Source organism: Anabrus simplex, chromosome 1 (assembly GCF_040414725.1).
Source record: "Anabrus simplex isolate iqAnaSimp1 chromosome 1, ASM4041472v1, whole genome shotgun sequence".
NCBI lineage: Eukaryota > Metazoa > Arthropoda > Insecta > Orthoptera > Tettigoniidae > Anabrus > Anabrus simplex.
In genome coordinates, this window is record NC_090265.1 from 1,061,191,526 (window position 1) to 1,061,208,836 (window position 17,311).

At 36.7% G+C, this 17,311-nt stretch overlaps 1 protein-coding gene across 3 annotated transcripts in view; it reads right to left on the reverse strand.

Annotated features, from left to right (window-relative positions):
* Positions 1 to 17,311, reverse strand: part of P5cr (Pyrroline 5-carboyxlate reductase) — a 127,499-nt gene that overhangs the window by 43,939 nt on the left and 66,249 nt on the right. For all 3 annotated transcript variants that reach the window (XM_067137115.2, XM_067137114.2, XM_067137116.2), the window contains 2 exons: positions 10,652 to 10,791; positions 10,344 to 10,555 (listed from right to left, as the gene is read on the reverse strand). In XM_067137115.2, coding sequence (XP_066993216.2) covers positions 10,344 to 10,555; positions 10,652 to 10,791 — 352 coding nt within the window. The remainder of the gene's footprint in view (positions 1 to 10,343; positions 10,556 to 10,651; positions 10,792 to 17,311) is intronic.

Genomic DNA, 17,311 nt, shown 5'->3' on the forward strand with positions numbered 1-17,311 from the left:
AATCAAACCATACATTTCAGTTCATTTAAAACAAATAGTAGCCGAGTTTGATGATAGTGTGTTTTCTACTGATTGAAGCATACTATATTGTAAGCTAAGCGAAACCAAAGTATCAGCTGTAAGAAGACTTACTGTGATGCAGCATATTGGTCGCGAGAAGCATGTGCGAGCTCTTGAGCATTCGTCAACAAAAGCTGCAGTTCAATACTTGCTACCTACTGTTGCTTTGACATCCACCAAGTCCTCACCGTTTAGTAAGGAGTTAAGCGATGTGTTAGTGTCAGCAATCATTCCACTATTTAAACTCTCTAATCCAAAATCACATGTATTATTGAAAGAAAAAAAAAACACAAACCAAGAAATACAAGAAGAGTCGACATTACATAAGAATTATTTACCACAGTACTACAAAGAAACATTAAATAAAATAAGGTGCGATACTCGTGGGAAGAAGCTGTGGGTATCTATCGACAGAGGCAACTGATGCTGTGGGGTGCTATATAGCCAACGTTGTGGTTGGAACATTGGAATTTGATAGACCAGGTGATATATATTTTATTGCCTGCCAAAGTGTTAGAAAAGGCCAATTACTTGATGATATCCAAATTGTTTGGCAGTACTGTGTCTTTTCTGTGGCCTGATTGCATAAAACATGATAATTTGCTTTTATTTTTAAGTGACACCACATCATATGTGTTATGAACATACATACATACATACATACATACATACATACATACATACATACATACATACATACATACATACATACATACATACATACATACATACATACATTATCATTATAGACTGTTATGCCTTTCAGCGTTCAGTGTGCAAGCCTCTGTGAATTTACTAAACGTTGCCACAATCCTCGATTTGCAACTAGTGTTGTGGCCTCATTTAGTTCTATACCTCTTATCTTTAAATCGTTAGAAACTGAGTCTAACCACTGTCGTCTTGGTCTACCTCTACTTCTCTTACCCTCCATAACAGAGTCCATTATTCTCCTAGGTAATCTATCCTCCTCCATTCGCCTCACATGACCCCATCACCGAAGCCAGTTTATGCATACAGCTTCATCCATTGAGTTCATTCCTAAATTAGCCTTTATCTCCTCATTCTGAGTACCCTCCTACCATTGTTCCCACCTGTTTGTACCAGCAATCATTCTTGCTACTTTCATGTCTGTTACTTCTAACTTATGAATACGATATCCTGAGTCCACCCAGCTTTCGCTCCCGTAAAGCAAAGTTGGTCTGAAAACAGACCGATGTAAAGATAGTTTCGTCTGGGAGCTCACTTCCTTCTTACAGAATACTAATGATCACAAATGCGAGCTCACTGCATTAGTTTTATGACACCTTGATTCAATCTCACTTACTATATTACCATCCTGGGAGAACACACAACCTAAATACTTGAAATTATCGACCTGTTCTAGCTTTGTATCACCAATCCGACATTCAATTCTGTTGAATTTCTTACCTACTGACAGCAATTTAGTCTTCAAGAGGCTAATTTTCATACCATATTCATTACACCTATTTTCAAGTTCCACGATATTAGACTGCAGGCTTTCAGCACAATCTGCCATATAATCAAGTCGTCAGCATAGGCCACCTAACTGTGGTGTGGGATACTGTAGTCACGTCCTAGTTCGTGAACCATGAGCAATGGCTGAGTGGCCTAGTAAGTCGTCCTGAGAGTCGGGATACCAGTTGCTATGGAATGGAAGTGGGCATCTCGGACATATTCTGAGTCATGGCCCTCCTTGTGCTCAGGCGGCTAGGACTATACAATTCATTGGTGGTCCATAACCCGTTAGAGGAGAGATCCTCACTTGGACTATGTGCAAGTAGGGTAGCATCCTCCTTCATGAATTTACCGAGCTCAGAACATTTTTTTATGTGTTATGAAAAGGCACTTTATTCTAACATGTACATGTCACGTGTCTAGTGCACGGCCAACATTGGATTTGTGAAGAAGCATGAGAAAATTATCCCAACGTAGACATGCTTGTGGTGAACATTAAAAAGATTTTCTTAAAAGACCCCTCACGAGTTATACAATTCAAAGCAAAAGCTCCCGACATCACGTTACCACCACAACCTACAATCACACGTGGTTAAATGTGTGCCTGTATCATTATGAAAATTTGCAGGTAATGAAAATAATAGTACAGTGTTTTGACTGAAGAAGCTGCTTCAGTACAGATTGCTTAAGGCATTTTCTCTGAAGCAAACATGGATGGCAGTTTGGCATTTATTAAGTAGAATTTTGCATTATTGTCAACAAGTATCCCATTAATGGAAGGGGAAGGTGAACCAATGGTAGATTCCATTTCACTACTTAAACACCTGGAGTCTGATATTAACAGCACTCGTGATGAAATTGCTATAGCTATTGCATTTAAACCGAAGAAAGTGCTGTGCCATATCCTGGCTACCTCTGTCTTTATCTGGTTCGCTTTACGGACAAACTGCTTGCCCTCTGTTACTTGTGTACTCATTGACTTTGGTATCATGGCCGACTCATTGAGATTTATTGTACACGCAAACTTAGTCCAAGGAGATCACAGATGTCGCCTTTGTCGTCCTGTGACTTTATGATGTTTGTTCCTGATCTTGTCTATCTAGTTTTCTCCATAGCTCTTCTTCTAAGTTTTTTATCTTGGTGAAAGGTTATGGCAAGCGACACAATGTTTACCCACACTTGTTTTTACAAGCGTTATTTTAAATGTTTTAAGACATAATTCATTTTGTCTCTGAGGTTTCCAATGCGCTTTGGCACATATATGTATGGCTTGATTAATGTAACTTATCTACCCTTTATTTTATTTCCATGAACCGTCTCTACATTGTGTGTGTATGTTGTGTGACAAACATTGCAATCGCTATCATTTCAGCAAGTGCAACAAGAGAACAAAATCTTTACTAGAATATGCAAAAGATTAATGTATTTTTAATGCACATTTGTGTGCTATTAAATAAATAAATTTTAATTTTTCATTCTGTTTTTTGAAGTTGGCCTTGTGGCATTGTGGTTGGCCACTATTTCTTGCTCTCTGTGGGTATTTATTTATCTATCTATCTATCTATCTATCTATCTATTTATTTATTTATTTATTTATTTATTTATTTATTTATTTATTTATTTATTTATTTATTTATTTGGTGGTCCGTTTTGTTCTTTCCGTTGCTACCCATGTAACGTTATTTATATCGGCTATGTTTTTCTTTCTGTCACAATTCGGTACATTGATTTGCGTCTTACTGTAATTGAGTGTCTGTACTGCATGAATGAGCTCTGTTGCACCTTGGATGTGTGTTATGTCGATTTTATTCTGCGGTTCATGTGTGGAAGTCTCTTTATTATTATTCATGTACCATACTGCTCTCCGATGACACCACTATGCTGTCGTGTATCGGAAGGGCCTGTACATGGATGGTTTGTGCTCTTTTGGCATTTGAATTAGACGAGAGACTTATTGATGTGATTTGGGCTTCCAATCTTGTGTGGATTTGGACTTGAATATCCACACGAGACGTTATTTATGAACCATGCTTCTACATTTGGGTCCTTTTGACCATTGTTATCTTTTATGCGTTCCCTGTTTCTTGGACCCTTTTTACCTATTGCGTGTGTTCAAATGTGAGATACGTAGGACGCATATTATATTGCCTAGTTGTATCGTTTGTTCTTATTTTTCATTTTTCTGGGCTCTGGCATTCTTTTTTGAGTGTGTATGCATTCCCTTGGCAGCGCCTTGTTTGTCCCTGATCCTGGGCGCCATGCCTGCACACACCTTTTCCCTGGATCTTTTCTTCGGCCATACTTTATCTTTAGTCTTTTTTTTTTTAGTTTGTTGGAAACCATTGTTGAGTGGCATCCCATTAAACGGTCATGTATCGCGACTCATCCTGTTGATGGAAGATAGGAAACTTAAAAGGGTCCACCTTTTCAATACAAAAATGTTATAGTTTATTTACAACATATATTTACACTTGGAACTAGTTTCGACGCTGTTTGGCGTCATCTTCAGCCAAAATGTGGGAAATAGGCTAGCATGTAGACATTCATATTACACAAGGCGTTACATTAAACAATACACATCTTACGAGGAGATAAAAACAGGGACGAATGTAGAAACAAATGAATCATTGAGAAAGCAAAAGTTATAAATAATAAAAATAACCTTAACCACACATCTTGCAGTGCGAAAATATTCGCCTTGAATGATTCCTGAATACAAAACGCACGCGCACACATTTCTGAAGAGCCAGCAGGCAGGAAAAAGTAAAGTGAAACCTTAAGAGTTCTTCTGAGAAGAGTTCATCATTTTTTCTATGTTCCGACTAACTAATGAAGTCTCCCTTGAGTTTCTGATAAACATACACAACAGGAAATTCTCCTTCACTCTCAACAATAGCTATAAAGACCAACGGTAAATTGCATTTTAAATATTGTGCAGAGACGTGAAAGCATGAACTTGAACATGATATAACTTCTTCATTTAACCCAATTTTTTTAAACAGGGTGTTACATTAAACAGTACACATCTTACGAGGAGATAAAAACAGGGACGAATATAGAAAAAAATGAATCGTTGATAAGGCAAAAGTTATACATATTAAAAATAACCTTAACCACACATCTTGCAGTGCGAAAATATTTGCCTTGAATGAATCCTGAATACAAAACGCATGCGCACACACTTCTGAAGAGCCAGAAGGAAGGAAAAAGTAAGGTGAAACCTTAAGAGTTCTTCTGAGAAGATTTCATCATTTTTTCTATGTTCCGACTAACTAATGAAGTCTCCCTTGAGTTCCTGATAAACATACACAACAGGAAATTCTTCACTCTCAACAATAGCTATAAAGACCAACGGTAAATTGTATTTTAAATACTGTACAGAAACGTGAAAGCATGATCTTGAACATGATATAACTTCTTCATTTAACCACCTTTTGAAAGTCTCTCTCTATATTACATAGCTTCATTAACACCACCATTCTGTAGATGCACAAAATAATCTTGTAATCTTCACAGGTCCGGTATTCAGCTCGACAAGAATATAAAATTGGTATTAAGGAATACGTTTTCTGAGAGTTTGGAGGTTGACTGTGCCAGTATTTGTGGTGTATTGTTGCAGCGTTACGTGTAGGGTGGGGGCAGGTTTCTATGATGTTTATTGCGGGACATAAGGCGGTAAAGCTATGGCGCGAGATGAAGAGGAACAGAGCGTGTTGGATTTGGCTGAAGAAAATAGATCCAACACGCTCTGTTCCTCTTCATCTCGCGCCATAGCTTTACCGCCTTATGTCCCGCAATAAACATCATAGAAACCTGCCCCCACCCTACACGTAACGCTGCAACAATACACCACAAATACTGGCACAGTCAACCTCCAAACTCTCAGAAAACGTATTCCTTAATACCAATTTTATATTCTTGTCGAGCTGAATACCGGACCTGTGAAGATTACAAGATTATTTTGTGCATCTACAGAATGGTGGTGTTAATGAAGCTATGTAATATAGAGAGAGACTTTCAAAAGGTGGTTAAATGAAGAAGTTATATCATGTTCAAGATCATGCTTTCACGTCTCTGTACAGTATTTAAAATACAATTTACCATTGGTCTTTATAGCTATTGTTGAGAGTGAAGAATTTCCTGTTGTGTATGTTTATCAGGAACTCAAGGGAGACTTCATTAGTTAGTCGGAACATAGAAAAAATGATGAAATCTTCTCAGAAGAACTCTTAAGGTTTCACCTTACTTTTTCCTGCCTGCTGGCTCTTCAGAAGTGTGTGCGCGTGCGTTTTGTATTCAGGATTCATTCAAGGCAAATATTTTCGCACTGCAAGATGTGTGGTTAAGGTTATTTTTAATATGTATAACTTTTGCCTTATCAACGATTCATTTTTTTCTATATTCGTCCCTGTTTTTATCTCCTCGTAAGATGTGTACTGTTTAATGTAACACCCTGTTTAAAAAAATTGGGTTAAATGAAGAAGTTATATCATGTTCAAGTTCATGCTTTCACGTCTCTGCACAATATTTAAAATGCAATTTACCGTTGGTCTTTATAGCTATTGTTGAGAGTGAAGGAGAATTTCCTGTTGTGTATGTTTATCAGAAACTCAAGGGAGACTTCATTAGTTAGTCGGAACATAGAAAAAATGATGAATTCTTCTCAGAAGAACTCTTAAGGTTTCACTTTACTTTTTCCTGCCTGCTGGCTCTTCAGAAATGTGTGCGCGTGCGTTTTGTATTCAGGAATCATTCAAGGCGAATATTTTCGCACTGCAAGATGTGTGGTTAAGGTTATTTTTATTATTTATAACTTTTGCTTTCTCAATGATTCATTTGTTTCTACATTCGTCCCTGTTTTTATCTCCTCGTAAGATGTGTATTGTTTAATGTAACGCCTTGTGTAATATAAATGTCTACATGCTAGCCTATTTCCCACATTTTGGCTGAAGATGACGCCAAACAGCGTCGAAACTAGTTCCAAGTGTAAATATATGTTGTAAATAAACTATAACATTTTTGTATTGAAAAGGTGGACCCTTTAAGTTTCCTATCTTCCATTCTCAGTTCAATACGGACAAAAATGAAATTCTTAGATTTAAATCATCCTGTTGATATAGAGATCTAATAATCTATTACTTTGGTCTGAACTCTGCGTCACGCATTCATTGTATTTTGTTCCCAGATAACAATTTCTCTTATTTTCTAATTAACTGTATTCTATGTGTGGTTGAACCTGTTGGCTGATTCACGTTATGAGGAGGCGCGATGCTATGAGGATAGTTAATAGTTTATTGAGCTCAAGTATTGTTTCCATCTGGGTCTGTTTCCCTTTTCTTATTTTATCTCTTCCTGATTTTCGTGTGGCCATCTACTATACTGATTTAATTATTATCTAATAAACTCTTTTGTTTATCTATCGGCGTTATTATTGTAGGAGTAGGAGGGGTAGGTTTTTAAATTTTATCCTCTTGATTTAATAGGCTCGAGTTCAGTTTATGACTTTGTCTCTTAGTCATTCTCGACCCGGTCCACGCGGACACCATAGCTAAGTATTTATGTATCGCCCCGTTACCTCTGGTTGATTTGAGCTTCCACTGAGTTTTTCTTATTTTCGTTATCTTTCTGCCTGTGTATGTGTTGTGATTTCTGGCTATTTATTCCTCGGTGTTCATCGTGCCCAGACCTGCTGTGGGCATGCGAGAAGAATAACATGGGGCTGGTCTAACACAACAACATATTATATTCATCGTAACAACATATCATATTTGTCGTAGGAATCCACATGTTCGCATTGCGGGGGTATAGTACTGGACAAAAATACTGGATATAAAATTTTGTGTCAAATCTCAAATGACCTTCCTCACTTCAAATATGCTCCAATCACATCAGCTAATGTAGAACACAGCTTTTCGAGGTATAAAAACTTGTTGGCATATAATCGCAAATCATTCGCTTTCCAGTACTTGAAAATGATGCTTGTAGTTCAGTGCAACTCTGACTAAGGTGAATTAAAAGAACATATGATTAAGTAGTCTAATTCTTGTTCTTCTGAGTCTTCATTTCCAAATCATATTTATATCTTAAATTTTGTAGAAATTTTCTCGCTTTTTAAAATGTTTTTGTAGACCTTAATTTCACAATCAGTCTTATTTCGAGTTCTTTTCGAACTATTTATTTTTTCAATCATTATTCAATGTATTGTGTATTCCTCGTCTTCGAGCAGCCTCTAAATAAAAGGCCTATATTATGTCATTTATAACTTTGTGTCTAACCTATTATTTTCTGAAGGATTTTTTAAACATTTTTTTAACATCCTTATTTTACATTTTATAACGCATTTTCTTGACTTAGGTCATTTAATAGTCATTTTTAACATTTTAAGTGATTTTTAAAAATATTCTTTACGACATCAACATCGGGCCTTATTAATCATTAATACGCAGCCGTACAGTGTGACATAACTTAATCTGTACTTACATAATAACTTAAAGTTTGCAATTTTGTATTCTTTTACGATAGCTTATTTCTTCCAGATTATTATATGCTACATATAATTATTCTAGTTTATCTGCAGAGCAAGCAGTTTTAAAAATGTAGAACAAGTCAGAAAACTTGTGCATTTGGGACTCTTTAAAAGTGAATGGGCTGCTTGAATTGTTAGTCCTATTAAAAAGAAGAGCCTACCAAGTCGACTTAAGAGTTCAATTTTCTACAAACAAGTTCTTATGCATTTTCTTCCTGATTCTAATAATTTTCCAGGGAAAAAATGCTCTTGTGAGTTTGGAGCATGTTTTATCTAATAAAAACCAAATAAAGGGTGATCTGTTTTTATTTACTTAAAGGAACATATGTGTGGGATTTAGGATTACATTTCCTATAAATATATCCATGTGCATTTTCTTCATAACTCGAAGAGTTTGCCAGAAAATTGCACTTTTACGGTATAAAGAGGCATTTTGAGTTCGTGGCCCAGCCTACTTGCATGTCGAGCACTGTATAACTGGGAGATTAAAGGTGAAAAACGTTATTTGTAACTATTAAGGGCACGAGGAAAGAATAGGTATACTTTTTCATTCTACGAGAGAAATTTTAAGGCAAAAGGCAGTGTCAACTTAAGAAAATATGGACCAAGCCAAAGGAAATGTAAGTCCAAGACCCTTGAAAGAAAATACACTGTATAATCTGTTAAAAGAACAAGTTTGGGAAAATGTAATGTTTAACCGCTATGGACACATTACGCCTAACTGATGTGGAGGCCGAGGGGAGATATGAAATTTGTCAGGAAAAATGATTATGGATAAGATATTACTGAACTGTTCACAACTGTTACTAACAAAATACAAATCTCATTAAGGCCAAATTATTTTTTAGTTTGCGAGACTGAATATTTTCACATAGATATGTTCAATATGGACTGCTACTCAAACATGATCCAAAATTGTTTCATTCATTTAGGTCCTGTATAAACATATGAGTTGTTAACAACTCCCTAAGCACTTGCTCAGGAATAATGATGTGAGACTTGGCAGAAATTTTGCCAGGCAACAATTTATTTCTTTTCCAATGTACATTGTATATAATTATAAAATAAAACTTTAACATCAATAATCATTATAAGAAGAATAGTTTGTTCGCTGAACACGTAACTAGATCACATAACCATCAATCAAGTTCAGATTCGCTCATGACAAGTTGCACAGCAAGTATCATAATAATAATAATAATAATAATGCTATTTGTTTTATGTCCCACTAACTACTCTTTTAAGGTTTTCGAAGACGCCGAGGTGCCGGAATTTAGTCCCGCAGGAGTTCTTTTACGTGCCAGTAAATCTACCGACACGAGGCTGACGTATTTGAGCACCTTCAAATACCACCGGACTGAGCCAGGATCGAACCTGCCAAGTTGGGGTCAGAAGGCGAGCGCCTTAACAGCAAGTATCAGAAAGAGGAAAGTTACACCTAGCACATGTTTTCAGAGTTTTATTTTCACAAATTTTGAATCAGTGCCTGGATTGTTCACTTATTCGGAAAAGATTATGGTGTTTTTTCCTCTGGTGCAGGTTTGTAACTTCAAGCACTAGAAGTGGACCTCATCCCTTTAGAACCATTCCTCATTTGTATCAAATTACCTTTGATAGAACTACAGGCCATTTACAGAAATTCTATAGCTATGGCTGAGATTCAAGTCATTATTCACGCGTACATCAAGTAACACTATATGCAGCCAGAAATGTGCAGGCTGCGAACAAGTTTACAATAAACTGTTATCAGGATCACAAAATATAAATGGAGAAGTGGCAAGGTATTTCATATCCCGTATTTTCCTAACAAAAAGAGTATGATCTACTTCATTATTACAATTTACGTCCAAGTTACTGCTATTAGCTTGTCCACATTTTGACACTGAAACAGGAGGTTAACTGAATTCAAAAGGATAATCTAGGATGAAGCTATAATTTACCAGTATCTACAGTGCTAACTTGAAGCTAGGCTCAATTTAATCTCTGCTGGGAGCTGAAACAGGGTCATACGAGGGAGAAAAGAGAGGAGGAAGTAGGTTTTGAAGCTATAAGGAGAGAAGGGGGCCAAAGAGGGGATGGGATCTAATGAGTTGGATGGAGTGGATGCTCTGGTCATTGGGACTCCATTGTTAGGCACATGGGAAAATTGTGAGGGGAAAAGAAATGGTATAAAGTATTAACCTTCTGTTTAACCTAAGTTCCTATTACATTTGTATTTTCCTTTTGTTGATGTACGAGCCTAAAACATTTATGAATGAACACTTGAGAAAATGCTCCTTACCTCACCCGCCCTTTCTCCATGGCATGAATGCCCGTGATTGTTGTACCACCTGGTGAGCAAACTTCATCTTTCAACTGGCCTGGGTGTTTTCCTGTTTGCAGTACCATGTTTGCTGCACCAAGTACTGTCTGAGCAGCAAACTGTGTCGCCATCGCCCTTGGAACACCCATCTTTACTGCTCCATCAGACAGAGCTTCGATCATAAGATACACCTAAAGTACATAAAAATGTGAATACTGTAAATGCAGTCCTGTATGACATAACTTTCAAAATTATTCATTTAAAAATAAAAAAAGAGATATACCAACATAGGCAGGACCACAGCCTGAGAGTCCTCCAACAGCATCCATCATACTCTCTGGAATCTGTTCACAGATTCCACCAGCAGATAGTATTTGCCTTACTACCTCCATGTCATGTGATGTTGCAGTCCTTCCACCACAGAATACTGCAAGAATAATTAAATCTGAAAGCATACTCAGATAGAAGTTCTGGGAGAGAACAAACATTTCTATACACACTCACCAGCATAAAAAGAGAAACACAATGAATTTCATACAAAATGTAAAGTTGATTTGTTTCAAACATTGTTTAAATTAAATATTATGACATTACAACAATTTGGCAATGTATTGTAAGTTAATTAGCCCATTTGAAAAGTTTCAAGTACACCCACACTGTCTGCCACCAGCACAATGTCATCAGCAAACAACAAACTCCACGGGGCTTTATCCTGGATGTGCTTGGACATTATGAAGAGATATGGCCTAAATGCAAAGCCCTGATACAGACCTACTTTTGGACCTGAATGAACTACGTACAAATGTTTGGCATTCATTATACATATCTTGAATGATGATGTATGACTGTGTTTTTCCTCTTAACGGCCCACCAAATCAGATCCCGCGGCACTCAGCCGTAGGCCTTGTTCAAATTTATAAAGACCAAATGCAGATCTTTCTTGTGCAGGTGGTACTTTTTGTTGAGCATTCTGAGGGCAAATATGGCATCTGTTGTTGATCTAACAGGCATAAATCTGAATTGATTTTCCAAGATGCAAGTCTCTTCCCTTAGTCTCCCTTCGATGATTCTCTCCCATAGTTTTAGAGCATGACAAAGTAGTTTAATCCCTTGGTAATTAGCACAATCTTGTGCAACCCCTTTGTTTTTATATATGGGAATAATAATGCTCTTTCTTCAAACCTTAAGAATTTTTCCCTTAAACATGATTTTATTGAAAAGGTCTGTAAACCACTTTATATATTCCTCTGTCCTAGCTCTTCCAAGCTTCAATGGGGAGATCACCTGGACCCAGGGCCTTACCATTCTTCATTCTTCCCATAGCTTTTCCCATATCTGCAAAAAATACTGGGTGCACAAGAACTAGATTGACTGGGAGTTCTTCACAGGGTACTGTGGAATTCTCTTCATTGAGCAGTTCTTGAAAATACAGTTTCCAGCAGCTCTTAATTTCCTCCTCTTTGTCAATATAATGTGGGAAATATCCTTTGTTCTTTCCCTTAATTTTGCCTATATAAGATTTCCCTCTCCCCTTGTTTTGTTTTTAGTTGTTCATACAATACCTCACGTGCATCTCTGGCCATACTTATTGCTTTCTTTGATTCTCTACTGGCCTTGCACCATTTTAGGTGATCCTGAGGATCTTCAGACATTTGCCACATTTTGACACAGGACTTCTCTTTAACTGCAAGTTAGACTTATGCATTCCACCACCAAGTTTCATTTTTTATGAAACTCTTTTCCTTTGTTTGACCAAGAACTTTCTCTGCAGTTCCCTCTGTAATCTCCACCACTAAGTTCTTATATGCACCTTTTGTCTCTTTCTACTTGCCTCTTTCTACTTGGACATCCAATTACCTTGATGTCAGCAAAAATTATTAGATGCTGGGAAACAAGGCTTTCTCCCAGGATAACATTACAATTATTGACATTTAAAATAGTTTCTCCCCATGCTAACTGCAGTCTATTTGTGATTTTGCCCCACCACTTTTACATGTTTTCTCAATAAAGTATTGAGCAAGGTTAGATCATAAGCCTGAGCTGTCAGAATTCCTTCACCCTCTTCATCCGTTGCTCCATAACCATATCCTCCATGGTATCTTTCAAACCCTAATCTTTTCTGCCCCACATGTCCATTCAGATTGACTGTATATCACAGGAATTTCTGTACTGAATAAGGCGGAATCTTTTAACTGTATTCCTTCATATGAAATTCATGTAAACATTGATTGTGACAATCGAACACCAATATTGTCATTTTTTGCCTCTGCACAAGAAAATCCACAAACAGCTCTTTTAAGGTTTACTGCTGTGAATTCTCACGCCATGTATTTTTGTGGACATTACGGCTTGTCTACAACAGTTAGTTTCGCTCCTAAGTCAGGTCATAATGGCTCTTTCTCCTGAAAACACAGCAAGGATCGTGGAATTAGTGGAGGATGGACACAGTGTACGCTATATAGCAGACGTTATAGGCACATCTTGTTCCAATGTGTACAAAACTGTTAAAAGGTATAGAAATGACAATATCTATACCAGGAAGCCAGTTTCTGCCCATAGGAGAAGCAATACTGAACTCAATAATCACTTCCACACAATGCAAGTTCTTTGTGATCGACACACAACAGCTGTGAAACCCAGGGATAGTTAGCGGTAAGTATGGAACAGGAACATCTTAGAAAAGACAGTAAGGAGTTTGTATGAAGGGGATTTACAGTCCAAGAGGCCCAACACAGGACCTATACTTACACCCGAGTACAATGCCTCTCGGATGCAATTCCCCAACATCCATCGAAACAGGACTATGGAGCAGTGGAGCTCAGTGCTGTTTACAGATGAATCCACATTCTGTTTGAGGGCACCAGCTGGAAGGGAGAGTGAAGAATGTACTGCAAGGGCACCATTCAATGGAGGCTCTGTGCATAGACTGGGCTGGGGTTACCCCTGATGTGAGCACGGATCTTGTGTTTGTCACGAATAGTAGTCCAACAGCCCACTAATATGTCGAGGAGATTTTAGTGGATCACGTGGTGTCTTTTTTCAACTGCCATCAATGAGAACTTTATCTTGACACACACAGAGAGAGAGAGAGAGAGAGAGAGAGAGAGAGAGAGAGCCGTCTGTGTATACGAGTACCTGGATCAAGTCTCAATTGAGTTCATGGAGTGTGGCCTGCTTGTAGTCCTGACTTTTCCTCATAACAAATTTGCATAATTTAGGACATGTTGTACAAAGTTACTTTCAATTAACAGATACTCCTAGTGCTACAAGTATGCCATATACTACGCATAACCAACCACAATATCCATGAAAGGTAAGCAGGCCTAGTACAGCAGCAATGCATGGGGCCTACTATAATCTAATTCTGTTAGTTTCACCATTATCATATCTGTTTAACTGACCATACAAGGCATGTAAAGTTTTGTGCGGATATAGCAAACTTATATGGTGATATAGTTCTCCCAAAATTTTACACAAATATTGTCTATGTCCAGGTGGCAAAATGATTTTTTGCACCATTACACAAAATGCTTTTTACACAGTTTTATACTGGAGCACAAACATGTCATTCTAAAAAGATGTTTTAACACAAAAACAAAAAAGTGTAAATAGTGACTTCAGTGGTATTTGCAAGAAAACCCCTCCATTTCTGTACCCAACTTATACATCTGGAATATACAGAGGAACCCTCATCAAGGACTGCACTGGGTCCACCAATAAAAACACAGAGAAAACAACAAGTTCCCTCTACGTTAAACACCTCCTGATATCATATCCAAGCAATCCCACATTAAAACACTGATCACTGGCATCCCCCTCAGTAATTCCATTTCTTAAGATTTATTACATGAAGTAAAAGATTATAATTTAAATTAACAGGTAAAGCCTTGAAAATGCAGTATCAAAAAGAGACCCCATCTGTTCCTATAAATTACTAGACTCCGCAAGCAGCAGTTCCAATAAGGTCAAGCAGCAATCATAAGATGTAGCGAGAATGAGCAACACCATCAACAAGATTTCAGTGTTGGAAGAACAGATTGCAGAGCTATCTACTGGACACCGTTTCCGATCTCAAAACCAAAGTCCAAGATATCACAGTTGAAGTCACCATAGTTTGAGAAGGATATGCAATCCAAAAGGGAAGTATTGTTACTTTCATTTCAGATTCAAAAATAAATGTGATCCTGCAAAGTGTACACTGCACTGCAGTTAAAAAAAATGATAATAAAAAATAAAAAAATAAAAAAATCAGGAAATAGCGGCAAGCTCTGCTGCCCAAAATGAAATTAACTGCAGTAAATACAGACTATTTGTCAAGAACAGAAAAATGGGTTTGCACAATTTAATCGATAGTGGGGCCGATGTATCGAAATTTCCTGGGGCAAAAAATATGTTACCTTGATTTAGGACTTAGGCGCCCATTTAAATGGTCTTTCATATTTAGTAGAGCTCACCCTCTAGATCCACGCAAGAAAAATTCACATTGGACAATGGTATTATCAGACCTTCTGAATCACAATGGGCCATTCCACTTTACATGGTGAGCAAGAAAGATGGTAACATATGTCATGGCAGCGATTATAAAAGACTAAATTAAAGAACACTGCCTGACCAATACTCTGTGCCTAGAATAGAGGATTTCCACAAATGTTTGAAGAACAAGAGAATTTTATTAAAAACTGATTTATTTACGGCCTATTTTTAGTTTACACGATTTTCAAATTCCAATAGCAAAAGAGGATAAATCAGACTTCTATTATAACTATTTTTGGTCTACATGAATTTAATGTAATGAGCTCTGAACTCAGAAATGCACCATCTACTTTCCAACAATTTATTAATGAAGTATGCAGTGGGCTATTTGTATTTCCTTATTACAACGACATTATTATCAAATAAAGAACATGAGGAACACATGAAATTTCTCTTGAAAAGATTAACAACATATGGATGTTGTATTAACATGTGAAAATCTGTTTTCCAAGTTGAAGAATTAGGCTTTTTGGGATATTTGATTACTTCTGAATGTTCAAAACCCTTGCCAGAGAAAGTTCAAGCCATATTGGATAACAAACTACCTGAAAAGATCCATGAGCTTCAGATCCTTTTGAGCAAAGTCAACTTCTATCAGTCATAATTGAAAGATGCTGAATTAGTTTTTCCCAACCGTCTTAAAGGCGCAAGAAAAAGATCAGTTCATTGGACAGAGAAAACAAAGGAAATGTTACAAAAATGTAAACAAGACATAGCAAACACTGCACTACTCACCTTCCCCGATCCTGAACCACCACTTTTATTGTGTACAGATGAGTCGGATACTGCAATTGGTTCAGCGCTTTCAGCATTTCAACAATATGAACACTTGGAAACCAATTCTTAAAATTTAAAAAAACTTTATGGAACACGAGAAGCCTACAGAGCACATGGTTGTGGACTTCTTGGAATTTTTATTTCTATTAGAAAATTTAAGCACCAATGATAAGAATAACTCTTTAAAGGACCATGTAGATATAGAGAACTATTGGGAACTATATCCTAAATAACATTCCTAAATACCATGTTAAAATATTAACTGGAGATTTTAATGCCCAACTACGAAGAGAACGTAGATATCATGATGCAATTGGTAAATGGCCTGCTCAGAAGAGAACAGACAAAAATGGTCAAAAACTCATTGATCTTTTCAGGAATCATGGCCTAATATAAAAATCTACATATTTTAAGAGAAAACTAAAAAAACTCAAAACATGGAAACATCCCGATTACACTAATTAGATCATGTATTTATGGATAAAATATATCACAAAGAAATTTATAATGTCAGGGTTCTTCGAGGAATAGACACAGGCTCAGATCATTATGTAGTTGAAATTAAAATCAAATTAACTCCCCAAAGGAGACTACAACAACAAGCCTATAAACCAAAAAGGAAAATAGATACTACACTGCTATTTAAAAATGAAAATTATCAAAAAGCAACAGATAAAATTAAAATCACAGATAACATAGTTGCATAATTGCAGAAGAATTGGCCCCAATAATGCCTCGTTAAAAAAAAAAAAGCCAACAGTGGTGGTATAATGAATGTGATAATATGATTGAGAAAAGACACAAAGCGTAGCTACTGCAGCAGTCCCAAAAATCTGAATCATCTTTTCAAAATTTAGTTAAACAGTGCAAAGATACAACTAAAACCTTGAGAAATAAAAAGACAGTATCTTAAAGAAACTTTGAACTAAACTGAAGGAGAATTCCAAATATCACATTCACGGAATTATCACAAAATTTTTAAAAAACATTTGACTAAGTAGAAAGCGCCAACCTTATTATTACAAGATGGAAATGGTGAATTAGCCCACAACAATCATGACAATGCACAAATTCTGGATTAATATTTCAAAATGCTCCTAAATTGTGAAGAACCAACAGAATTCCTTCACTTAGATGTCAATACACCTGTAACAACCCCAACAGAAAATATAAACCATCTTACAATAAAGGAAGTCTACACAGCACTGAATGACAAAGAATTGTAGAGCACCTGAAGAAGATCAGACCTTTAAAGAAATTTGGAAATATGCTGGAAGTTCAGCAATAATTGCCCTTCATCAACAACTAGTCAACATCTGGATTACAGAAAAATTCTCAGAACCTTAGACAACAGCCATCATAAAAAAGGGGACAAAACAGACCCTAATAACTACCAAGGGATTTCACTCCTGGATATTACTTACAAAATTTTCTCTAGAATTATTCTCAATAGAATGAAATTACAACTTGCCAATGAACTAGGAGAATATCAAGCAGGTTTCAGGCTTTGGAGGAGTTGCCCTGACCAAATTATGAGCCTCAAACTGATAATGGATTACAACAGAAAAAGAAATAGAGATATGGTGATAACATTCAACTTCACAAAGGCCTACAATTGTATTCACAAGCAATCTTCA